Raw genomic sequence first — 26,927 nt, 5'->3', positions numbered from 1 at the left:
GAAGATCGCAAATCTAACATTAGTTTGGCATTACATTAATTAATTCGCACGCCAGTTTTTATTTAATTTTATACCGTGTAAATCCATGCACCGAACCGTGACGTCCATACCGATTCAGTTCAATACGAATACATGTATCATTACACCCCTAGTGTGTACTCGGGTGATATCCATCTAGAAAGAATGGTCCATATTGAACCTCACCATGATTGAGAGCATGGTGAATATCCACACCCAAACCAAAACTCCAGGCAGGTTGTCAAACCAACATCTAACCCAGAGTGCCCTCCATTTAAATTAATAAATGTCAGTTAAGTTACTATCTTTTGCTGAATAAGGGAACAAAATGGTGATTTAGCTCATGGCTCACTGATGAAAGCCCATGCAAATGCAATAATGTGAATTTTAAGAACTGGGTTTTGGTGGTTTCCACATGTGTAAGATAATAATTGCAAGGCAAACAATTTCTGTTCCTTCTTTCTTCATTTGTCACGTGAAGTCGTTCCCCATTTGGTAAATTTTTCCATCATTGCCAGTTTTGTTTTCCATCCGTATCAACGGACATATGTTGATGATGTGTCCCCATACAGGAAATAGGTGGAATCAAGATGTTTCTTTATATTTGATTCAAGTATTTGTTTATTTCCTTGTTCTCAAATTCTCAGTTGGTTGGTTTACACTTCATGAAGACCAAACCTTACAGAAAGTGCAAAGCACACCTACTCACTGTCGGTCATTCAGTAGGACAGACAGACAGAAAGACCGACCACACGACAGGCACACACACGCACACGCACACACACACACACACACACACACACACACACACACAGTATGGGCCGATATATTTAAATGCATAAAAATAATACAGATAATAATTACGATATCTCGTATATACCAATCCATATCCACAAGGTAATTTGACACACGTTTATATAAGACATATCCACAGTGTAAGACAAAACCTTAGCATTAATGCATAATGCCTACCATCTAAATAGTATTAGTCATTATATTTAAAACGGGACTACATACTTTAATATACATATATATGAATGAACATATCTCGTATACAGCACCCCACTTTTCCCACAAACTCATTTGACATGTGATACTATACGGATAACTACAGTGTTTCATATCAAAATAATACTCTCATTATAAAATAGGATTTTAAGAGGATTCATGAAAAATTTGTTAGATAAAACGCCACCTTCTGACCCTTTAACATTTACAGACTCTAACGCTCATTCCCTCCCATCTAGGCATGCCCAGTGCCCACACACCCGTCTTGAAAGCAACAACTCACTGCTGGCACATGTGTTCCGCATCACACAGCTGAAACACTATACAACTCTCAGGATTAAGCTCTCTCAGGATAGACCCTCTGGACAGTTGCTGAAAACACATTTAACACTTTATTCATAAATGGTGAAATACATGTGAGACAAAGCCTTTAACGTTAATACATAATGCCTACTATCAAAATAGTAATCGGCCTTGTATGTTTTAAAACTCGTTATAAAATAACTGTTTTTAAGAGGATTCATGAAAAATGTGTTGGATAAAACAGCCTTTTTAACGCTTTAACGTTCACAGATTCTAACGCTCATTCCTTCCCATCTAGGCATGCCCATACACCCCCCACCCACCCCCCCCTCTTGACAACGACTCACAGCAGGCACAGGAGTTCCACACCATGCGCCTAAAACAATACACCACTCATAGGATTACCTCCCTCAGGATAGACCCTCTGGACAGCTCGACCATAAACCATAAACCAAAATCCATAAACAGTGGGACCCCCTCCGAAATGCTGCAAATGACACAGCTGAATCACTTCCACTCATTCCAGGACAACACACACTCGGAGGGAACCCCACGAAATGCTGCAAATTACACGTCTGGAACACACCCCTTATTCTAGGACCACACACACAAAGGGGCGCCCCCACCGGAGCTAATGAGTGACATACACTTGACGGAGCCGTTCCATTAAGACACAACTACATGACAACTTCGGCCCACTATCATACAATAGTGGGTTAAAACTGTTTTTTTAACACTCTGCACACACACACTGCATACACATACACACACACACACTACATACACAAACACGCATACACAGACACACACACATACACACTAACATACACACACACTCATGACTACACATACCCATACACCTGACTACACACACACACACACACACACTCACACTGTTTCACACTCAAAGAGGCCCCACAATTTCCGGTTCTAGACCGGAAACGGAAGTCCTCTCAACTCGCTCATATGGGGGGGTCTTATTTACTACTCATATGGTTTTCGTTCAGACGGATCAACAACACTGGCATTAATAGAATCAATAGAGGAAATCAAAAATGCCATAGCTAACAAACAATATGCAATCAAATTATTTATTGATTTAACAAAAGCATTTGATACTATTAATCATGATACATTAATTCATAAACTGGAAAGGTATGGCATCAGGGGAGTGGTTTGGGGATTGCTCTTCTTTATGTTTGGAAATTGCCTGTGGTGTCCCCCAGGGGTCAGTTTGGGGGCCTAAAGTATTTATTCCATATATCAATGATACATGTTAAAGGGGACATATTATGAAAACAACACTTTTCCTGGGATTTGGCATGCTGTTTTGGGTCTTTGGTGCTCCCACACGCATGCAAACTATGAAAATAGTCTGTACATGATTTTTTGAGTGAGATATGCATCTCTGAAAGTACCCCGCCTACAGTTACCAAACGAGCGAGTCAGTTTCGGCACCCCCTCCTACGTAGGAAGGGGGCACGGTTGAATATTGCCCCCCACTTCCCCACTCCCCTCCAATCAGAGCATAGCTAAGATTTTGTGGACCAGCGGACGAGCAGCTCCGGTGGGGGGAACTCTGCTGCAGCTCAGCTCCGGGAGTACAATCCCTTCCTCTGCCGGACTGCCGCCAGAGCTGCCTGCAGTCCGGAGGAGGAGACATGGAGGAGAAAGGGATTGTACTCCGGGAACTGAGCCGCCGGACTGCCGCCGAGCTACCCCCGCCGGACTTTACAGCTCCCGGAGGACACCCGCCGGAGCAGCTGGAAAGCTTCGGCGGCAGTTCAGCTCCCGGAGTACACCGCCGGAGCTGCCCTTCGGCGGCAGCCAGATGGCTTCGACAGCGGCCGGACTGCCGCCGATGCTTCGGTTGTCCGGCAGCTCCGCTCCCGGAGTACAATCCCTTTCGCCTCCATGTTGCGGTTCATGGACATCAGAGAGTCAAGGCCAAAGTTCCTTTCCCCCAATTCTTCTCAACCATGGCTGAGATATCCCCCACTGCGAGTCTTTACTTGTTGTGAAAGTGCCAGAGACGTTATTTATGATTCATAATATCATCCGAGGCGCACCGCTTTTGGCCTTGATATTAGATATAATGTTATATAAATACCCTATATAATATTATTGTATTATATTATATTATATAGATATAGAGCTCCAGGAGTGCTCAAACCTCAACAATCCCTTCTCCTCCATGCTGTGGTTCAGTCTGACAGCTCATTGGTCAATAGTCAGCAGCTCATTTGCATTAAAGCTACAGACACCAGATACAGCGCATTCTGAAGGGCCTCAAACGGAGGGGAATAGCGGTATGCAAGTTTTCTTTCCTAAAAGCTATTTCCAGCCAACAGCTTCAAAAACATGTTTTCTGGAACTCTAATACTATATTAACTTGTTGTGAAAACGCCATAATATGTCTCCTTTAAGTGTCTAAGATGCTGAAATAAGTCCTTTTCGCTGATGATACAAATATTTTTTGCTCAGGTAGGCCTAATGATTTAAAGCAACTGCAGGATGACATTATGAAGGAAATGATTAAATTAAAAATATGGTTTGATGATAATAAATTATCCTTAAACTTGTCCAAGACAAAATTAATGCTGTTTGGAAATTATAACAAGGTTACAGGGGTACGTATCTCGTCAGTAGTTCACCCGTCAACGCCATCTTGTTTTTAAGACTTGATAAGTAAATTGACGAACACTTGGATTGTTATAATCTAAGACTAAGTGTTAACAGAGTAAAGGCGCACTGATGTCCCTCTTCAGTTCAGTGAAATGGTACTGAACGTACCACCAGAACACACCACCCTGCGTCCTTCTGTTAGGAGGAGCCTAGTAAAAGTCTCCTTGGTGGATTGTAGCAGCTAACCTAGGTGGCATGTAGCAATGATGATGATGATGATAGATAATGATAGTAATTCAACTCAAAAAGTAAAAAGTCTGCTAACCACTACGTAACTTAATGTTCTCTCTCACAGATATTCTTCAAAACAAAAATAAAAGTAACAAATTCATTCTCTCCTCAGAGTATCAGGGAAAAGGGTTGAAACATATTTCAGACCAGGAGAAAGTTTCTCTCCATCATGTGATGGGGCTTGTAATATTCAGATCACGCCAGTAGACTGAATAAGTGTTAATGTTTCACATAAGCTTGCACGTACTGCTTACATCATTACGTTACTATAAGCGCCAACCGGATGTGATGTTTTGTGCGCGAGTTCGGCATGTTCCCCAGCAATAAAGCAACACAATGCGAAGCTCCGCTTGATGATTTATATCACGGGGCTGTTCCAATATTACCTGCTGTTCAGTAAGAAAGGAAACATAGAAGACTACATGTTACGGAGACGTGTTCTCTGGGGGTTAAGAGGTGAGAAAGGAAGATGAAGGTGTTTACACCTACAGACTGGCCCGTCATCATTTCTATCTTGTGGGCTTATGTTTCAAAATTGTGTCTCGATGTTTCCATGTAGCTCTGAGGTCTTGGGTCATGTAGATCATCAAGTTATGCATTGTAACTACAACCACAGTAAGCGCTATGAAACCATCACACTCCTTATCTGTTTCACAGATGTATTACCTATTAGACATATATTACTTCATAGTTAAGAAGCTCGTTATTATAGTTCAATTAGAATCAAAAGTGAGTAAATAGTGACTCTGAGTAAAGTGTGACACTGCTGGAACATGAGCCTGGGTGTTTATTTCATCCTCATGACACAAAATATAATATTTTATATGTATGTCTATTTGTGTTCGTGGTAGTGTTCATAGTGGCCATATGAATGTGTGTTCATAATAGTATAAAAGTTTTTTTAGGAGTCTTTTAGGCACACAAATGTATACTTCTAATGCCGTGACAGAGAGGGTTGGTTCCATGGTGCAGCCTGGAACCACGGACCACAGCAGCACCTCTACAGACGGCTGTGTTGAGAGGCCGGATCTGCTGCATCATTTCTAAACACCACATAGCTTCAACCATATTACTGTTTGGTCATACTAGCAGCTGCCTTTATCCAAAGTGAGGAGGAGTGAATTCAGATACATTATTAAGGAGCAGGTAGGGATATACGCTTCGTGCAGTTTGACATTGGGGGTCAAACCCAGACCCTTTTGCCCAGAACCTAGTCTAGTGGTTAGGACTCCATAATCACAGACTATCTTGTATTCTAGCGTCCTATTAATTATCTATAGAAATTGTTATTTTCATTTTTTCCCTAAGATTTCTTAAAGTAGGTTTCTATCGAATCTGAAACGGTAAATGGATGGTAAATGGGTGGGTGTTCATTTCCTCCTCAGGACACAAAATATAAAATTGTAAAGGAAATATTTGGTGCTTTCCTAACCTACTGCTGCTCAAGGGGGCAATAATTAGGGGACCACATTCAGCCATTCATACATTCATGTCAACCATCAAGGGAACAGCCAGCTTGTGGTGGAGCAGTTAGGGTTGGGTCAGGGGTCTTGCTCAGGGAGACCTCATCACTGAGCCTGGAGGAGCAGGGGCTTGAACCAGCAACCTTCCAGTCTCCATAGGACCTGCTCCACCTGCTGAGCTGCTGCCGCCCTCGAATGAAACTCTTAACCTGAACTCTTCCTGTGTTGCAGCTGGGCTGCTACAGAACCACCGTCCCAGGGGTTAGAGTTGGGAGTCAAGGCTGGGTACAGCGTTACCCCTGATGGGCAAAATGACCAAAGGTCTTCAGATTAGTATGTGATGAAGCAAATCCAGCAGCAGCAAACAGCAGTAGAAATTATGAATCTATAAAAATATAGAAAACTGTTATTGTTGTCAATGATCAATATTTACCTTCAGGTCTAGACACATCTTTTTTTTATCAATAATTGATGAATGCTTTTTCGTCAAGTAAATCACAATTAATTACCGGTAATAAATAATTTCAAATGTTTATTAAAGTTAAAGATAAATTAAACAAATTTCCCGTCTGGTATCATGAAGTAGTTTACTACCAAATATCTTATGAAAAGGCTAGTATTTAGACAGCCTTTAGAGGGCGCCATAGACTAAACTGATGGGGAATGTGTAAAAGTAGGCCTAGAACTGTTCTTATTAAACATCCATGGCTACAGTGAGATCTTATCAAAAGGACTGCATACTGTTATGTTATGTTATGTTAGGTTTACCGTGCGTAAATGTATGTAAAGCAAGATTTGAATCTGAGGTTTTACCTCATGCTTCATTCTTTTGTTGAGCTGCTTCTACATGACACCATCTTCTGTTTTGGCATTATGTAGTCTTTTGGAATTATAGAAAGTGTTACTTGGTGAGAATTATATTAAAGATATCTGTAAGAAAATGCCTGGGTTAAATTTGATTTGAGTGCCTCCACATATAACACTTCCAAATACGTCAAATGGCTGGATGGACACTTATTTCATAGTTGGTTGAAAATTATTAATCAATATCAAGTATCCTGCTCACAGGATAACCCGAAAAAAACACAGAACCCTTCACGGATACCTAACTTCTCTCTTTTTGCGTGTTAACCCTTTGTGTTCTCCTATTATTATTATCCCATTCTTTTTCCCAATTCATCACAAACAGTATATCAAATCACATGACAAGGGCGGGGCTAGCCGTTACGCCAATCATTACCCAAATACAAAAAGGTGTACCCACTGATTCCTATTGGGTTACCGTTATTCAATAAAGCCAATCACAAACCGCCTACACACGCTCTGGTTGAACAATTGTCGAGGTGTGATACCTGGACAGAGTGGGCCCCAGACCTGTTGGTCTGAGGGGGATCTCTCTCACTAACAGTGGGGGTCAGAGACCGGTCTCTGGCAGGGAGGGGGAAACAGCATGAGACGAAACCATATCTGTTTAAGATTATTACAATCAACATTCCTCAGTTTTCCTTCGTTCCTCCATTCCTCAGTTTGAGACTTCTAGGTCTCATCAATCCAATGAGTGCAATCCTCAACAAAAGACGGTTCTCTACTCAAGCAGAAAAAGGCGGGCCGAGTCGAGGCGAGTTGAGCTGGTACTGTCGGTGGAGAAGGGGCTTGGTCACTAGCTGGCTAGGTCTGGATGCACCTAGAAAATACTGAACTAGAAGTAACAGATTTAAATTGTGTGCTACATAATCCAGGAATAGATAACAATAAAACCTGAGACTAGAGACATTAATTCCACTGGACCAATAGAAAACAATAATAACCAACCTACTTGATGTGGACTATCTATGATTTCTTTTAAGTGGATCTTCTCTGTATCTTTTTGTATTGCTCTAATAAGGTACTCCCATGTTTTAGCTTAGTTTAAAATATAACTATATCTTATTTATACCTATTTTTTATGGTTTCTTTGTTTAATGTATTTTTTATATCTTATTTGTTTTGTTATTTTACTGCAATTTTTTTTACTCTTCTTTTAATTTTTAATACTTCCGTGTGTGTTTCCCCTTTATTCCAGACAAAACATATTCAGTCCTACTTATGTTTAATACAGATGCTTTCTGTATCAACAGTTTTTTGTGGGACTATTTGAGATGACCAATAGAAACTTATATTTTCTCTTCGACATTTCAAACACAATGAACATAATACAATAGGCCTTCTCCTCACCATTTTGCTTTATGCTATCATTTGGTCATGAAATTGAACTGATATTAAAATAATAGAAGATACAACTCAATGGTTTGAGATCAGAGGCAAAGTGTTTCACATGTGGGCTACTTCCTATGCTACTTAGTGCTAGGAAAGGATAACCATCGTATTGTCCTATCACTGATGACATGTCATTACAAACAAATAGGAAATGTTATGACATGCCCAATAAGTTTATCTTCAGAATGTACTTTATGATGTGTTTCAACAGTCCATGTCTGTACTAGATAATCTCTCATGTGAAAAAGAGCAGAGTAAAGTGTTGGAGGTTTGAGGAAGTGAAGGAACACTCGCTATAAGAAGCCTTGCTCTCCACAGTGAGCAGTAGTTTGAGCTATCAGACAGACAGACCGACAGTAGATATGGTTCCTTCTCCGTCATGCAGAGGTAAGGACTACTTAAAATAGCCAAGATAATAAAAACGAGTGAAGTTATCAGTGGGTGTTTGTGTTACATGGTCTTAAAGTTATTTATTCAAATCAAAAGGTGTATAGTCCTCTAAACATTACATAACTGATTGTTCTCTCTCACAGATACTTCAATCAATGACGAATGTTACAAACCGACCTCCTCTGATCATGGAAGAACAGAGTTAGTAGCTGGAGATTGTATTTCTCTATCATGCGGGGCTCTGAGTGACTGTTCCAATATTACCTGGTTGTTCGGTTACAACTCTACAATGACTGTAGAATTGGTTGACAAAGGGAAGGTTAGGTCTGAATACAAGAAAGAAAGAGTATGTGTCACAAAGGAGTGTTCTCTGGAGGTAAAGAAGATGCGAAAGGAAGATGAAGGTCCTTACACCTGCAGATCCATCCTATCATCAGGAGGACACGTTGATCATATACGATATGATCTAAAACTAATCAGTGAGTATTTATATTTTTATGTACTCTCCTAAATTAACACTTTTGGGTTAAAAAACTTTGCGAAAAATATGACTTGTGTAGTGTTTCAATTATTCATATTTGAATATAGTTTCATGGATCCTCTTATTGAGTAATGATTTAACAGTTGAAATAGATGTCTTTATTACTGTAGACATTTTCTTACATTCATTTGTTAGTAAAATATCTGGCCCAGGCCACAGACACACCAGCAGAACAAAACCCTCCACCCTGTTATAAAACGATATATTTGAAGCTGGTGTAGTTGTTGTAAAGAGTGATCAAGATAGTTTCTAATACAGTATGACTGTAGACAATTTCTCATATATGTATGTTTAGTAATTCTATGTTGGTCTTTGTTCCGTCTTTGCTTTTAATCCACATGGAGCAGCAAGCACACGCAGACCAACCACAACCAAAGTGAAAGGTATTTTATCTCTTATCTTGTGGAGCCATGTTTCAAATGGTGTCTTTATCTATCATGTAACTGAGGACTTGATGGATGAATCAATGAATGCATGCCAGCATTAGGAACATGATCATCTCTGACATTATCACCACCAAATATGATCCCAAAATCGTCAGTTATAACTATAGACATATCTTATTTTTTGTTGATTTGTTTGTTTAGTTACATTTTAGACATAAACTTCATTTATAAATCAGAAAAAAATCTGTCCCACACACACAATCAGCAGGAAAAAACTCTCATCCCTTGTCTCAAATGGTATGTTTAAGCATATTTCTTGGAAAGAGTTATTGTGATGGTTTACTTATTCCATGTTTCTCTTTGTTTTGTCAGTGTTTTTGACACATGGCGTAGCAAACACAGCTTGCACAAGCACATCCAAACCAACGACTACACCAGTGAAAGGTAATTCATCTCTATCTAGTGGATCCATGTTTCAAAATGGTGTCTTTATCCATCATGTAACTCTGAGGACTTGGTACTGGAGGTACGAGTGGCCTACCATGAGGAACCTGTTAAACCTCTGACATCTCCACTAAAGTATGATGAAACAATCGCACATTCTTCCGTTATAACTGTAAACCTTGATAAAACTCAACGCTTGTCTAAAATGATATTTGTAAAGCATATTTGTTATAAGGTGTGAGTAATGTTCCTCTTTTCCATTGATTTTAATCCACAAGGAGCAGCCAGCAGCAGCCCAGCAGCAAGGCCCTCAACATCAACACCAACCACACACACACTGAACGGTATTCTATCACTGTCATGGTTTAAAATGGTGTGTTTCTATCTATCCCTGTTACTCTGTGGACTTGGAGCATCAAGTTATGTCTTCCAACTATCTAACTTCTCCACAACTAACACTAATAAATCATCACACTTCCTACTTCTGTTTCACAGAAACACAGAGCTGGCCAGAGATGTACTTTATTAACCACAACAACATGTCTGCAGGGGCATGAGTCAGGCTGGATACACACTCTGCATCAAGTGATGGTTGAGTGTGCTATCCTTTTGTTTTAGTTAAGAGGTTTAAGTTATAAGAGTTAAGCTTGAGACAAAACCAAGATAATTTCAGCAGGTGAAGTAGCAGGTGACACTACTGACCCAGGTATGTGTTCTAATAATCTGACTCTCACTGCATCACCAACAAAGGTCTTCCCACGTTTTTCCGCATTCAAAAATACTTGCCCTTGCACAAAATCGAATTGAAATTCTGTTTGTGTGTGGCCAGACATAGAGCCACTAACCACAGCAAAGAATAAGTACAAGTAGTTGAGTTGAGTTGCCTCAGTCCAGATGTTCCAACAGTGAGTTCAGACACATGTCACTATGGAGCAGGTAGGGGTTAGGGGCAGCTCACTCATGGACGCCATGACAGTCAGGCTGCAGAGTATGGACATTGGGGTTGGAACCCAGAACCTCTTATCTTGGAGTCAAACACCTTAGGTAGACCATCCTACTCTCTTTCATCCTATCATTTATATAGAAAGTCTGTCAAGTTCTCTGTGGTTCCAGACATAACCCCATGTTGGTTGTTATAATGGTAAATGGCCTCCATCACCCTTTGTAACCACGCAAGGCGTTGTACCATCAGCTCATGGAGGTCGGTGTGATCTCTTGCAGCTCCTACAGCGGGGGTCCTGCTGCGGGTCCTGGTGCTGCTGGGCTTCTCTGTCCTGACCCTGGTGGTTCTGCTCCGCCTCATTGGCTGGTGGAGAACCAGAGGTGAGGAGAGAGAGAGAGAGGGGGGGGGGGGAGAGAGAGAAAGAGAGAGAGAAAGAGAGAGAGAGAGAGAGGGGGGGGGGGGGGGGGAGAGAGAGAGAGCGAGAGAGAGAAAGAGGGGAGAGAGAGAGGGGGAAGAGACATAGAGAGAGAGAGAGAGGGGGGGGGGGGGAGAGAGAGAGAGAGAGAGAGAGAGAAAGAGGGGAGAGAGAGAGGGGGAAGAGAGGGGGGGAGAGACATAGACAGAGAGAGACAGAGAGAGAGAGAGAGAGAGAGGGGGGGGAGAGAGGGAGAGAGAGAGAGAGAGAGAGAGAGAGAGAGAGAGGGGGGGGAGAGAGGGAGAGAGAGAGAGGGGGAGAGGGGGAGACTGGGGAGAGAGGGGGGGAGAGACAGAGAGAGGGGGGGGGAGAGAGAGAGAGAGGCTAACTCAAGGCTAAATTTGTCTTGAAGAGTTTTTATTTAGTGAACAACATTAAACAAAACAGCTGCACCTATTTCTGTGTTGTGCCGTTTTCCTTGTCCTCCAGAAGGCTTAAAGTCTAGTCCTTGGGGTGAGGGGGTGTCTTATATAGTGTGGGTCTGTGAAGGCCTTTGGGACTTTAACTGAGTTATGGCCTTTACTAATAGTCTTTACTTAACTTAACTTGTGGTCATGTCTCCATCTTCACATCTGTTTATGTCGCCATGGAAACACTGACTGTGGCTTTCTCTCCACCAGGTAACAGGGCAGCAACAGAAGAGTGCATTGTGAGTTAAAGACCAAAGAGGATGAATTACAGTAACGGGTTGTGTTCGTGGCCAGTTTGACTTGTTCTCTATTTACTGTGTTGCTCAACAAGTGGAGAATATGACAACGATCCACACTACTGATTTGTGATTATCGAGCAGCTCTAGCAGTCTACAATGCACTTTGTTGAGTTGTTTAGGGATTTAGAAAACCCTTTGAAATGTGATGCATTACTCTTTAAACTACCTCTTAAGAATGATCTCCATCTGATTGGCTACTCTGAACTCTGTCTAGTCTATTTTTAAGCTGTAGGTGCCGTAGCACAGTTTCCTGTAGCAGCTCTAACGTTGATGCGTTGCAGTGATAGCTGTAGAGGGTCGGTCCCTTTGGAGGGCGGTGGCTGCTAGAGGGATGTGAGCAGCAGTAACTGATGACTGTGTTGGTGCAGGGTCTGAACTCTGCCAGCGACGCCCTGCCAGCCAGAGAACGCCTCGGCCCAGGGGCCAGTGACCAGGTGAGACTCCTTCACCCATTCACCACACACACACACACACACACACACACACACACACACACACACACACACACACACACACACACACACACACACACACACACACACACACACACACACACACACACACACACACACACCCTGTGATTGTCAAATTGAATACATCTCACATGCACATCTTAATTATAGTTCATCGTATCCAAATTGAAATATAAATGTTTATATATAGATATAAAATATATACCCTCTGTCTATTTTTCCATAGTATTTATTGTTGAGTTTTTTATTCTAATCTCTGCACTTTCTGCTGAGTCTCCCTTATTTCCCACCTTGGATTAATGAAGTACACTTTATCTTTTCTTATGTTAATGTGTACCAGCAACACACATTAATTACCCTAATGTTATTGTGTGTGTATAAGATATACTTTCTGTATATCTTTGTTTTATATTCTTATTTAAAGGTTTTTATCTCTAGTTCCTCCCCTGTGGGATTAAAGGAGTTAATCTTCTCTCATGTGAATGTGTAGCAGCAGCACAGTGTGGATATGGACCTGGACTGGGCTCCCAGGGGCCCCTCTGTGGTCCAGCGTGGTGGGCAGAGGGCAGTAGGCTCAGCACAGGTAAACATTATAGACTCAGCCACGCCCACCTCACAGGTCTCACATGGACCTGAGACACAGAGAAGGTTGGGGGGAGTCAACAGAGCAACATTTAAAAGGTTTACATTTCAATCTGAATCTCCATGAAATGTTCCTGGCTTGGCTTCTCTAATAAAATATAATTTTCCATATCATGAAATGTGTAAATTTGTGAATAAATTGTATGGGTACAAGTCTGTGTCACACCAGTCAACACCAGTTAACTTTCGTAAAGTAAGGCTCAAAGAGGGAGCAGAAAGCAGCGGGAGTAGCTTTGAGGACAGTGTTTGAGCGACTGTGTTTTCTTGTGTGGGTAATAGCCTACTATAGTCTGTTTATGTCCGTTGAATTCTCTGTTGGTACACAGTTTTACCAACATTTATTAAACAAATGAGGAAATACGTTGTAAACGTATACGTATAATGCAAGGGACATTTCATTGAGATTCAGATTTAATTAATAATATATATTTTGGTTCTTACAGGACCAAGAGGATCCTGGTGAACTTAGCGATGCGGCTACCTATGAAAACCTGAGGGCCCCTCCCAGATGTGCTGGGGACACTGCAGACACGGGCGTCCATTTTGTCACCGTCCACCAACTGTCAAAATGACAAACATGTGGATAACACGTGAGGAAGCAGGGGGAAGCGGTCGGAGCTATAGCTGGTTGTTGTATTCAGATGGATTATAACCGACTGAACAAATGTTGATTCCCTTGGTCCTTAAACAAGCATTTAGTCCTACACAACAAGCAGTAGGTCTACACTCGGTAGTCCTTAACACCGGTTGGGCTGTACATACATGACATGACATTTATACTCAACGAAAATAATGAAATTAATACAAAATCCATGGAGCAATAATTGCTGAATGCGTTTTCTCATAAATGTAAGTGATGGGAACATGTTTTTCAAATGAGTTGATATGTTGTCCTTGACAGGACGCCAGAGACCAAACAGAATATATGAAAAATAATAAACAGACCACACAAGGTTTTTAGCCAACATTATTGCTGAGGTTAATTATATAATAATACTATTTTAAAGCTCTTGCATTTACAATTTTTCTTGTTCTATCATACACCATATTCTGTTATGCGTTAGATATATAGGCTACAAATGTAAATGAGATGTACCTTTAACTGTGCAATAAAAATATTCTGATATCTCCATTTTGCGTTTTAAGTTCATAATGAGATTTAACAGAAATATAAAAGCTTGTGATTTTACATCTTGGTCAAGCATGGATGAGGAGAGCCAAATATAATTGACAAAAAGAGGCAAACCTGTTAAGGTTGTGGGTGCAGGCAGGCAGGTAGGACCCAGATGCAGACGGGTAACAAAAACTGCACTTTATTTCCACCAAAAGGCTAAGGCAAGGAGCAAGGAGCAAGGAGCAAGGAGCAAGGAGCAAGGGAACACAGGTAACTACAGATAACATGCAGGACCAACAAACCACAATGACAGCACAAGGAACAAAGGAAAGACAAGGGCTTAAATACCAAACACAAGACACGCAACGAGGAACAGCTGAGACACATTAGGGGAGGGAGCAGTAATCAACACAGGAGGGAAACACAGGGAAACACACCAAAACACGACACAGACCATGACAAAACCATTGCTTTCAGATCAAAGATAAAGTGTTTCACATGTAAGCTATTTCTTATGCTATTAAGCACTAGTATAAGCGAACCATAGATCTTGGATTGTTATAATCTAAGATGAAGTGGTAACAGAGTATAGGCCAACTGATTTTTCCTCTTCAGTTCAATAAAATTAGACTTTTAAAACTTGGTAAATTATGCACCCAGCAAACAAAGCATCGACAACATTATGCATCTTCTATTTCATTGATCACATGTCACTACAAACTACTCAGAAATGTTGTTGTGTATGAAGTGTATGAATTCTCAATGTACTTTATTGTCTGTCTGTAACTCGTCTGAAGAAAGACTACTCCCCTTTAATACGTGCCAGGGCCTAGAAAAAATAAATAAAATTGTAAATCATTAGGAGGTTTTAGTCATTGTATTTCAATTAGAATCAAAATTGAGTAAATAGTGACTGAGTGAAGTGTGACACTGTAGGAACGTGAGCCCGGGTGCCTGGGTGTTCATTTCATCCTCATGACACAAAATGTTATATTTTATATTTATGTCTATTTGTGTTACTCTGTGAACTTTTGTAGTGTTCATAGTGGTCACTTGAATGTGTGATCATAATCGGACAATGTCTGACACCAAAGTATTTGCAAGAGCCTTTTCAGCACACAATTATATGCTTCCTCTAATGCCGTGACAGAGAGGATTGGTTCCATGGTGCAGCCTGGAACCACGGACCACAGCAGCACCTCTACAGACGGCTGTGTTGAGAGGCCGGATCTAATGCATCATTTCTAAACACCACATAGCTTCAACCATATTACTCTTTTGTCATTCTAGCAGCTGCCTTTATCCAAAGTGAGGAAGAGTGAATTCAGAAACATTATTAAGGAGCAGGTAGAGATATACGCTTCGTGCAGTTTGACATTGGACCCTTTTGCCCAGAACCTAGTCTTGTGATTAGGACTCCATAATCAGCGACTATCTCGTATTCTAGCTTCCTATTATTTATCTATAGAAATTTCATTTTTACCATCAATTACTTGTAGGTTTTTAATGAATCTGAAAATGGGCTGATTTTTATGATGCTTTCCGAATCTACGGCTGCTCAAGGTGCTTCACAATGGGACCACATTCAGCCATTCATACATTCATGTCAACCATCAAGGGAACAGCCAGCTTGTGGTGGAGCAGTTAGGGTTGGGTCAGGGGTCTTGCTCAGGGAGACCTCATCACTGAGCCTGGAGGAGCAGGGGCTCAAACCAGCAATCCTCCAGTCTCCATAGGACCTGCTCCACCTCCTGAGCTGCTGCCGCCCACGAATGAAAGTCTTAACCTGAACTCTTCCTGTGTTGCAGCTGAGCTGCTACAGAACCACCGTCCCAGGGGTTAGAGTTGGGAGTCAAGGCTGGGTACAGCACTGCCCCTGATGGGCAAAATGACCAAAGGTCTACAGATTAGGATGTGATGAAGCAAAGCCAGCAGCAGCAAAAGCAGAAGAAATTATGAATCTATAAAAATATAGAAAACTGTCCATTATCAATATTTACCTTCAGGTCTAAAAACATTTTTTTTTTTATGAATAATTGATGAATGCTTTTTCATCAAGTAAATTACAATTAATTACAAGAAAAAACTAATTTCCAATGTTTATTAAAGTTAAACATAAATTAAACAAATTTCCCCTCTGGTGTCATCAAAGGACTAGTATTTAGACAGCCTTTAGAGGGCGCCATAGGCTAAACTGATGGGGAATGTGAAAAAGTAGGCCTAGAACTGTTCTTATTAAAGGGGACCTATTATGCTTTTTCGACTTTTATGACCTATAAACGTTGTTATAATGATTGATAGTCATGTTTAACCATACTAAAGTGTCAAATAATGGGGGCCCCGCCCCCATATGCCTGATCAAATCTTCAAGGAAGGTAATCAATCATAACAGAGTTGGGTTGGCAGGAGGGAGGCGAGGGGGCGGAGAAGGACGAAACCGAGCGTTGACAGAGAATGCTGAAAGCGTCCAGATGAGAGGAAGAGTTTCCCGAAAATCGACAGTTTTTTGTGCTGTGATTCGTGTCAGGTTGCGCTATAGGAGTCAATAATAAGAAATGAAGACCAGAAAAGTAGTATAATAGGTCCTCTTTAAACATCCATGGCTACAGTGAGGCATCAAAAGGACTGCATTATGTTATGTTATGTTACGTTTACCGTGTGTAAATGTATGTTAAGCAAGATTTGAATGGTTTTAGTTCATGCTTCATTCATTTGTTGAGCTGCTTCTACATGACACCATCTTCTGTTTTGGCATAATGTAGTCTCACATTTTAGAAAAGTATTTGGTGAGAATTATATTAAAGGTCACTGTAAGAAGATCTTTAATATGAGTGCATCCCCCGTATAACACTTCCAAATGCGTCAAATGTATGGATGGACACTTATTTCATAGTTGGTTGAAAATTATTGATCAATATCCAGTATCCTGCTCACACAGGATACCCCAAAAAACACAGAATCCTTCATGGATACCTAACTTCTCTCTTTCTGCGTGTTAACCCTTTGTGCTCTCCTATTATTATTCTCCCATTCTTCTTCCAAATTCATCACAATAAGTATATCAAAGCACATGACAAAGGAGGGGCTAGCCGTTGCCGCCAATCATTACCCAAATACAAAAAGGTGTACCCACTGATACCTATTGGGTTACCGTTATTCAATAAAGCCAATCACAAACCGCCTACCCCCTCTCTAGGTTGAACAATTGTCGAGGTGTGATACCTGGGCAGAGTGGGCCCCAGACCTGTTGGTCTGAGGGGGATCTGTCGTTGGGCTGTGAGACAAGGGGAGGGCCATTTGGGGTTGGAGACAGAGGTCTAGCAGGGAGGAGGAGGAGGACAGGATGAAGGTGAAAACACATCAATTGTTTGATCAACTCCTCAGGTGTAGTGGAGGGATAGAGACCGATGGTTGGCAGGGAGGGGGATTAATACCAGGAGGAAAGTGGATACACATCATCAACTAAAAGTGGGGGTCAGAGATCTGTCAGGGAGGGGCGTGAGGGCAGGGGAAAGGTGTCTTCAGCTAACACTGGGGGTCAGAGACCGGGCTCTGGCAGGGAGGGGGAAACAGCATGAGACAAAACCATATCTGTTTTAAGATTATTACAATCAACGTTCCTCCGTTCCTCAGTTTGAGACTTCTAGGTCTCATCAATCCAATGAGTGCAATCCTCAACAAAAGACGGTTCTCTACTCAAGCAGAAAAAGACGGGCCGAGTCGAGGTGAGTTGAGCTGGTACTGTCTGTGGAGAAGGGGCTTAGTCACTAGCTGGCTAAGGTCTGGATGCACCTAGAAAATACTGAACTAGAAGTAACAGATTTTAATTCTGTGCTACATAATCCAGGAATAAATAACAATAAAACCTGAGACTAGAGACATTAATTCCACTGGACCAACAGAAAACAATAATACCCAACCTACTTGATGTGGACTATGATTGCTTTTAAGTGGATCTTCTCTGTATCTTTTTGTATTGCTCTCATAAGGTACTCCCATGTTTTAACTTAGTTGTGAATATAACTATGTCTTATTTATACCTATTTTTTATGGTTTCTTTGTTGTACGTTTTTTTATATCTTATTTGTTTTGTTATTCTAAGGCTATTTTTTTTTTATTCTTCTTTTAATTGTTAATACATCCATGTGTGATTCCACTTTATTCCAGATAAAACATATTCAGTCCTACTTATGTTTAATACAGATGCTTTCTGTATCAACAGTTTTGTGTAGGACTATTTGAGATGACCAATAGAAATTAACATTTTCTCTTCCACATTTCAAAACACAATGAACATAATACAATAGGCCTTTTCCTCACCATTTTGCTCGATGTTATCATTTGGTCATGAAATTGAACTGATATTAAGAAAATAGACGATACAACTCAATGGTTTGAGATCAGAGGCAAAGTGTTTCACATGTAGGCTACTTCCTATGCTACTTAGTGCTAGGAAAGGAAAACCATTGTATTGTCCTATCACTGATGACATGTCATTACAAACAAATAGGAAATGTTATGACATGCCCAAATAAGTTTATCTTCAGAATGTACTTTATGATCTGTTTCAACAGTCCATGTCTGTACTAGATAATCTCTCATGTGAAAAAAGAGCAGAGCAAAGTGTTGGAGGTTTGAGGAAGTGAGAGAACACTCGCTATAAGAAGCCTTGCTCTCCACAGTGAGCAGTAGTTTGAGCTATCAGACAGACAGAGACAGACAGACAGACAGACAGACAGTGGATATGGTTCCTTCTCCGTCATGCAAAGGTAAGGACAACTTTAAATATACAAGATAATAAAAACGAGTGAAGTTATCAGTGGGTGTTTGTGTAACATGGTCTTAAAGTTATTTGTTCAAATTAAAAGGTGTATAGTCCTCTAAACATAGCGTAACTGATTGTTCTCTCTCACAGATACTTCAATCAATGAAGAATGTAACAAACCCACCTCCTCTGATCATGGAAGTACAGAGTTAGTAGCTGGAGATAGTGTCTCTCTATCATGTGATGGGGCTCAGAGTGAGTGTTCCTGTATTACCTGGCTGTTCAATTACAACAATGGAGCGTCTGTAGAATTGGTTGTAGATGGGAAGGTTAAGCCTGGAGACAAGAAAGAAAGACTACATATTACAAAGGAGTGTTCTCTGGAGGTAAAGAAGTTTAGTAAGGAAGATGAAGGTGTTTACACCTGCAGAGGGTTCCCATCATCAGAAGGACACGTTGATCATACACGGCATGAAGTAAAACTAATGAGTGAGTATTTATACTTTATGTACTCCCCTAAATTAACACTTTTGGGTTAAAACCCTTGGGGAAAATATGACGTGTGTAGTGTTTCAATATTTCATATTTGAATATAGTTTCATGGATCCTCTGATTGAGATTTGAAAATCCTGTGTGACAACGAGATTAACTTTTAACAGTTTAAATAGATGTTTTTATTACTGTAGACATTTTCTTACATTCATTTATTTGTTACATTTGTATAGTCTTCAAGCCTCATGGTCTTCAGTTATTCATCAGTATAATATCTGGCCCACAGACACACCAGCAGAACAAAACCCTCCACCCTGTTGTAAAAGGATAGATTTGAAGCTGGTGTAGTTGTTGTAAAGAGTGATTAAGACAGTTTCTAATACCGTGTATCTCTTTTCTTTCCCGTTGAATATATCAGATATGACTGTAGACATTTTCTTATATTATTTCATTCCTTAAATTCACATATATGTATGTTTAGTGATTCCATGTTGGTCTTTATTCTGTCTTTGCTATTAATCCACATGGAGCATCAAGCACAAACAGACCAACCACAACCACAGTGAAAGGTATTTTATCTCTTATCTTGATGAGCCATGTTTCTAAATGGTGTCTTTATCTGTCATGTAACTCTGAGGACTTGGTAGTGGATGAATCAATGAATGCATGCCAGCATTAAGAACATGATAATCTTTGACATTATCACCACCAAATATGATGAGAACATCCCAAAATCGTCAGTTATAACTGAAGACATCTTATTTTTTGTGGTTTTGTTTTTTGTTTAATTACATTTTAGACATAAACTTTTATAAATCAGAAAGAAATCTGGCCCACACACACAATCAGCAGGAAAAAACTCTCACCCCTTGTCTAAAATGTATTTTTTTAATCATATTTGTTGGAAAGAGTTATTGTGATGGTTTACTCATTCCATGTTTCTCGTTGTATTGTCAGTGCCTTTGCCACATGGAGTAGCAAACACAACTTGCACAAGCACATCCAAACCAACGACTATACCAGTGAAAGGTAATTCATCTCTATCATGAGGAGCCATGTTTCAAAATGGTGTCTTTATCCATCATGTAGCTCTGAGGACTTGGTACTGGAGGTACGAGTGGCCTACCATGAGGAACCTGTTAAACCTCTGACATCTCCACTAAAGTATGATGAAACAATCACACATTCTTCCGTTATAACTGTAAACCTTGATGAAACTCAACGCTTGTCTAAAATGATATTTTAAAGCATATTTGTTGTAAGGTGTGAGTAATGTTCCTCTTTTCCATTGATTTTAATCCACAAGGAGCAGCCAGCAGCAGCCCAGCAGCAAGGCCCTCAACATCAACACCAACCACACACACACTGAACGGTATTCTATCACTGTCATGGTTTAAAATTGTGTGTTTCTATCTATCCCTGTTACTCTGTGGACTTGGAGCATCAAGTTATGTCTTCCAACTATCTAACTTCACCACAACCAACACTAGCAAACCATCACACTTCCTACTTCTGTTTCACAGAAACACAGAGCTGGTCAGAGATGTACTTTATTAACCACAACAACATGTCTGCAGGGGCCTGAGTCAGGCTGGGTACACACTCTGCATCAAGTGATGGCTGAGTTGATAAGTGTTTTCATATAGTTAAGAGGTTTTGAGTTATCATAGTTAAGCTAGAGACAAAACCAAATTCATTAACATGTGACACTACGGACCTGGGTATGTGTTCTAATAATCTCTCTCTGCATCACCAACAAAAGCTTTCCCACGTTCTTCTGCATGCAAAAATACATTCCCTTGCACAAAACCAAATTGAATTTCTGTCTGTGTGTGACCTGACTTAGAGCCACTCACCACAGGAAAGCATATTTGCAAGTGTTGCAACAGAATCTGAATAATTTCTAAATGAGAGTTAACTAAATCTCTGTTGAGTCACTTTAGCAGATGCTTTAGTCACGGTATATAAACAGTGAGTTCAGACACATGTCATCAAGGAGCAGGTAGGGGTTAGGGGCAGCTCGCTCAAGGACTCCATGACAGTCAGGCTGTGGAGTGTGGACATTGGGGATGGAACCCTGAAGTAAATTATTTTAGTCTATGTTATTTCTGATGACATATGTCAAGCTAACAACAGTTATGAATGGTTTCTTTACCACATAATGGACAACACCATATAAGGTTTTAATGATTTTATAGATAAGTTAAAGACTACAAACATGGCCACTTTGTCATTTCCGTTTAAGCCGAGACAGACCAAAGGTTTACCTGGGTCAGTTAGAACATGTAGGCGTGGCCTATTTACCGCTCCGCTCCCTCCCAATATAACGGTTTATTTACCTGTGTTCGGGAGATGCTTCATGAACCACCTCCAGAAGGCAAGCCTGTTTACCTTGTGCCTCTGTTAGAATAAACCACGTGTTGAACGTTTACCACTCTCCTAGTTATACCTAGCACGAGACGACCATACCACAAAGGATCAAAACAGTTTTTCCTCAATAACCCACAACCAATTTATCTGGGAGTCAAACACCTCAACAAGTAGCTGACGACTTGTTCCATGTTTCTCTTTGTTCTGTCGTTGATGTTTAATCCACAAGGAGCCGCCCGCAGCAGCCCAACATCAAGGCCCCCAACAACACCAACACCACGTACACCCAACGGTATTTCATCTCCATCTTGTGTTGTGTTTCAAAATGGTGTTCTTTCTTAATCTGTGGATTTAGGTCATGTAAATCATCAACATATGTGTTATAACGGTCCGACCATCACCACAGCCAACCCTATGAAACCATCACACTTCCTACTTCAGGTTCACAGGAACACAGCGCTGGCCAGTGACGTAGGCCTGCTTCATTAACCACTACCATGGCAGCATGTCTGCAAACTAGTTTGGGTGGGATGTAGGGAACAGGACGGATCTGAGCTCATGTTTTATTTGCTTTATCTATGTGTGTGTCTTTATCCATCATGTAACTCTGAGGACTTGGTAGTGGAGGTCAGTCAATTGGGTCACTTCCAGTTAGTGCTGCTATTTGTCTTAAGGTAGGCTATTATTTTGCTGTTAAAATAAGTGAGGCGGAATCTGCATTAAAATACATGATTATTGTTTCAATGGTTATGAAATATTTTCCTATAATAAGGAGGTTTTTAGTTATTAGGCTATAGTTAAATTGGAAACCAAAGTGAGCTGTATATATTTACATCTATTGACTCATAGTGGCCATAGGATGTGTGTTAATGATCTGATAATCTAACACAACGTTTTCACAACTTCATCAGCACACAAAATACTTCCCCATACGCGTTGACAGATGAATGTCTGGCCGCATGTGAACCGATGGCCACAGCAACACATCTGCAAATGAAACGGCTGTGAGATATCGAATCTGCATCTTTTCTAAAGGACATGAACATAAACATCTTCACAAAAGTGTAAAATGTGTTCACAAATGTGGGGTCAAAGTGGGGTTCAAACCCAGAACCTTTTGGCTGGGAGTCAACCTCTAAAACCAGGATAATATTCTGTGTTCTATCATCAAATCGTTTCTACAGTGTGTCGGTTTTAACCTTTAGTCATTTTCTATGGTTTCCAGCATAGGTCTACCCATGTAGGTTCTTAATTCATCTGAGATCCTGCCGACTATGAACCAGAGGAAGGTAACCTCTTCCTGTGTTGCAGGTGGATCTCACCTGGAGTTCTATTTAGGAGTCGGGGTAGCGCTGGGTACCGCGGTCCTGTTGATCGTGGGCCTGGTTCTCCTCATTCGCTGGCTCAGAAGGAGAGGTGAGAGGAGACCAGTGACACCATCATGTTGTCACGTCTACATCTGTCTACACACCGGTAATATCACCATGGAAACGTTCACTGTGGCTTTCTCTTCACAGGAAACAAGAGGCCAAAGGACACCACAACCATTGTGAGTTTAAAAGACAAAACTTAAACTATTTGGTTGAAAAAGAAATAGCAATAAAGCCATGATGCTCAATATTAGTAGAGGGGCATTCCGTGGTTATCATGCTACTCAACGTAGCATAATAACTCAAGGGGGCCAAAGGCATGAGTGTTAATAATCAGACTATCGCTGACGGCGAGATACAAAAATAAAAACGACTTCCCCTTACGCTTTAACATATGAAGGTCTGCAGCGTGGGAACCGCTGACCAAACATCACATCCGCAGCACGGCTGTGTTGAGATGAAGAATCTGAATCATTTCTAAAGGACATTAACTTACTTTCAGTCGTTTAAACAGCTGTTTCAATCCAAAGCGACTAAGATAATTTAAATTATCTTAGGATGTGTTGTTTGGTCAGCGGTTCCCTATTAGGAATTAGGGTAGGTAGGGGTATTGGCATCTTGTAGTTAGGCCTTGGGGTAAAAATCCAGAAGCTTTTGGCTTGAAGTCACTATAATCAATAGACTATCTTGCAGGCCTACTCTATAATCCTAGTTATAAAGAAAGTCTGCTTATAACAAAATAATAATGCTAACAAGTAGCATTATTACAACAATACAGTTTACAACGGCATCATTACTGCATTATAGCGTCAGTTATAACCACTGGGTTGTGTAAACCAGGGTTTTCAGCCTCTGGGTCGGTCCCCACTTAGGGTCCCTTGATATTGAAATGGGGTTGCCTTATGACTTACATTTAATACATTCTTTATAATAAAATAAGAAATATACATACATAACCATAAGCAAACTGCTGCAAGGTTGAAAATTCCCTGGGACTTCAATATCATGAAGAGATGTTGATTGGGATAAACAATTAGCAGATGCATAAAATGTGTTGGGGTCACAAAATTATTCTGATCTAAAAATGGGGTCATTGGCCAAAAGCTGTTGGGGACCCCACCACTGGTGACACCAGCTGATGAGTAACTGGGTTCCTGTACTGGGTGCAGGGTCTGACCTCTATCAGGGACACCCCACCAGTCATAGGAGGCCTTCATGACCAGGTGAGACTTATTCATCCACACACACACACACACACACACACACACACACACACACACACACACACACACACACACACACACACACACACACACACACACACACACACACACACACACACACACACGTACTGACGCAATTTATCCATATAATTATGACATGACATAAAGATGCTGCATATATTAATTGGAATCGGGTGTAAGTAATTAAATGTAGCATAATACAAAATCTCTTGAATATGAATCTAATGCGTCTGACTCCTCAACTCCTCAGCATCTCAGCGTGGACGGAGATCAGGGCGGAGGTCCAACATACGCCTCTATTGTCCTGCCTGAGGGACAGAGGAGCGTGGCTACAGCCCAGGTAAACTGTCTCCTAGTGGAAGCACACCACAAGAAGTCAATAATATTAGCAGCTGAATTAATGTCATTAGTTTAAAGTATGCATTATCTTTTTGCCACATCATGTTACTACTCACATGTATGTTGCAGCATATGATATATACATAATCATATGCATAACTGTGTGACGGGAGCGCATATCGCATAACGCCACGACATATCACAGTGCATGGTGTCATCTTATGTCATTGTATCACGACTCTCACGACATGTGACATGGTACTATGTGGTGACCGGTCACCACATAGTACCATGTCACAGCACAGGCCATCATTGTCATGGTCCGCCCCTGGTTTTCCCATTCACCTGCCTGCCACCCTGATCTCTCCTAATTGACCCAACCATCTTCCCCTGTGCTCCCCCTATATCAGTCCTCTCCTTCCACACATTCCCTGCCAGATTGTCTCCAGAGTTTCTCAGAGCCTTCCCGCGACTTGACTTCAGATTCTTCTCCCATGCTGCCTGTTGCCGATCCCTGCCTGTCTGACTATCCCGCCTGCTGCCCAGCCCCTGTCGGTCCGTCTGCTCTTATGTCCCCGGCTCCTGATCCATCAGCCTGCCCCCCCGTTGCCGACCCCTGCCTGTCTGATTATCCCGCCTGCCGTCGAGTCCCTGTCGGTTTGTCTGCTTACCCGTTCCCTATTCCTGGTCTGTCCATCTACCCTCCCGTTGCTGACCTCTGCCTGCTGACTACCCTCTGCCTGACGATCCTGTCCCCAAATAAAGCCTGGTACTCATCCTGCGCCAGTCGTCTGTCTGTGCACTTGGGTTTTGCTAAACGCCCCCATTACAGTCATGTCATAGTGTAGGATATATCAGTTATTCCATGCAATGATATAAGGCTTCACGACATTCCATGTAAACAGCATTCCATGCCACCCTATAGGTTGAGGACGATTCCAGCGATGCAGTGACCTACGCCTCAGTGAGGGCCTCTCCCAGATGTGGAGAGAAGGCTGTTGATGTGGACGTACACTACGCCACCGTCAACAAACGGGGAAAATGACAAAACATCTGTAGATGAGTACTTGATAAAACAGAGCCAACAGCAACCGGCAGTAGCAATTAAGGTTGTATTCAAGTTTAGTATATTAATAGTAATCTTCAGAAAATAAATTGGATCAATAATTGCTGAATGAATTGCTGAATTTTCGTTTGAGAGAAGATAAGAGGGAAATGTAAACTGGAAAACCTACAATTCCTGAAGAAATTGTACTTACATTCCATTACATGCTTATGTGTGTCTATATTTGTGTGTTTATCTATGTGTACATTATGTTCCCGTATGTGTACGTATGTATGTGAAAGTATGAACTAGTTCAATGCTACCAGCAGTTTATCTCCGACCACTTTGTGAGCTCAGCTTGTCTCTGTTGTTAACACAGATGTCCCGTTGAAGGTTGTGTGCGATGTGTGCATTGGAAAATTCAAAAGTTTAATATCCTAAAAAGTATTGCCTAATTAGCTCATCGTGTTTATCATTTTGATGTACAATATGTGTATTTTGTGTAAATATTGAGGGAGTAGATGCAGTTTATACACATTACTTGGTTTCCATTTTTTGCTTAGAAAATTCTTAGCACACTATTCCACTATACTTCCTATTTTTTTGTCTTTCTATGTCATTGTTTGTGCGAACAGATAGAGACCGGTGTAACACCGGAAAGGGAAGAAGAAGGAGTGTGAGAAAGAACAGTACTTGCCTTGCTTGCGGGTTTGCCAGTAATAAGAAGTAGGCCTATGCAAGGGAATTACTTGCCCTGCTCGCAGCAGTGCAACTAATTACCATGAAGTAGGCCTACCGGTTATTACCAATCACCAAAGTTAATTAAGGTGAATTATAATTTACTTGAATTTCTCGACTGGAATCAATACAGTAGTATCGCTTGTCTAATACAAATGCTTGTATTTAGATGGCCTTTAGAGGGCGCCATAGACTAAACTGATGGGGACTTGTAAAAAGTAGCTCTATAAATGTTCTTATTAAACACCGACAGCGAGACCTAATCGAAAGGACATAAAGCGTTACATTCACCGTGTTAAGTGTGGTTAAGTGATGGATGTGGATCAAAGATTAGTTTAGCTCAAAGATTTAGTTAACACGTATTGCTTGAATAGGCATGACACCTTATGTTTTGGCATTATGTTAATAGTATTGAGTGTAATTTGGTGAGCTTTATACTAAAGATGTCTGCAACAAAATGCCCCTGTTTGCTTTGATTTGAGC

The 26,927-nt window shown here is 41.0% G+C and overlaps 2 protein-coding genes across 12 annotated transcripts in view; both read left to right on the top strand.

Annotated features, from left to right (window-relative positions):
* Positions 1-14,024, top strand: part of LOC132449501 (paired immunoglobulin-like type 2 receptor alpha) — a 32,964-nt gene extending 18,940 nt beyond the window's left edge. Inside the window, exons 1-10 of one of the 11 annotated variants that reach the window (XM_060041168.1) lie at positions 6,495-8,351; positions 8,498-8,833; positions 9,243-9,278; positions 9,672-9,725; positions 10,010-10,069; positions 10,947-11,048; positions 11,764-11,792; positions 12,221-12,286; positions 12,816-12,908; positions 13,411-13,938. In XM_060041168.1, the coding sequence (XP_059897151.1) occupies positions 8,327-8,351; positions 8,498-8,833; positions 9,243-9,278; positions 9,672-9,725; positions 10,010-10,069; positions 10,947-11,048; positions 11,764-11,792; positions 12,221-12,286; positions 12,816-12,908; positions 13,411-13,539 (930 nt within the window). In that variant the 5' untranslated portion in view covers positions 6,495-8,326 and the 3' untranslated portion in view covers positions 13,540-13,938. Of the gene's footprint in view, positions 1-6,494; positions 8,352-8,497; positions 8,834-9,242; positions 9,279-9,653; positions 9,726-10,003; positions 10,070-10,946; positions 11,049-11,763; positions 11,793-12,220; positions 12,287-12,749; positions 12,909-13,410 lie in introns of those variants that run through there. The other 10 variants (XM_060041166.1, XM_060041165.1, XM_060041163.1 and 7 more) reach the window with 10 other exon arrangements.
* A 4,736-nt stretch (positions 14,025-18,760) lies between these two features.
* Positions 18,761-26,902, top strand: LOC132449499 (uncharacterized). Its single transcript, XM_060041161.1, has 11 exons — positions 18,761-18,850; positions 18,997-19,335; positions 19,869-19,907; positions 20,296-20,367; positions 20,645-20,710; positions 21,938-22,000; positions 23,020-23,124; positions 23,226-23,257; positions 24,248-24,301; positions 24,573-24,662; positions 25,587-26,902. The coding sequence occupies exons 1-11, from the start codon at positions 18,826-18,828 to the stop codon at positions 25,704-25,706; spliced, it is 1,005 nt and encodes a 334-aa protein (XP_059897144.1). The 5' UTR covers positions 18,761-18,825; the 3' UTR covers positions 25,707-26,902.
* The last annotated feature ends 25 nt before the right edge of the window (positions 26,903-26,927 follow it).

Source organism: Gadus macrocephalus, chromosome 21 (assembly GCF_031168955.1).
Source record: "Gadus macrocephalus chromosome 21, ASM3116895v1".
In the NCBI taxonomy this organism is placed as follows: Eukaryota; Metazoa; Chordata; class Actinopteri; order Gadiformes; family Gadidae; genus Gadus; species Gadus macrocephalus.
Note: the sequence above shows the minus strand (reverse complement) of the source record. Positions and strands in the feature narration are given on the sequence as shown.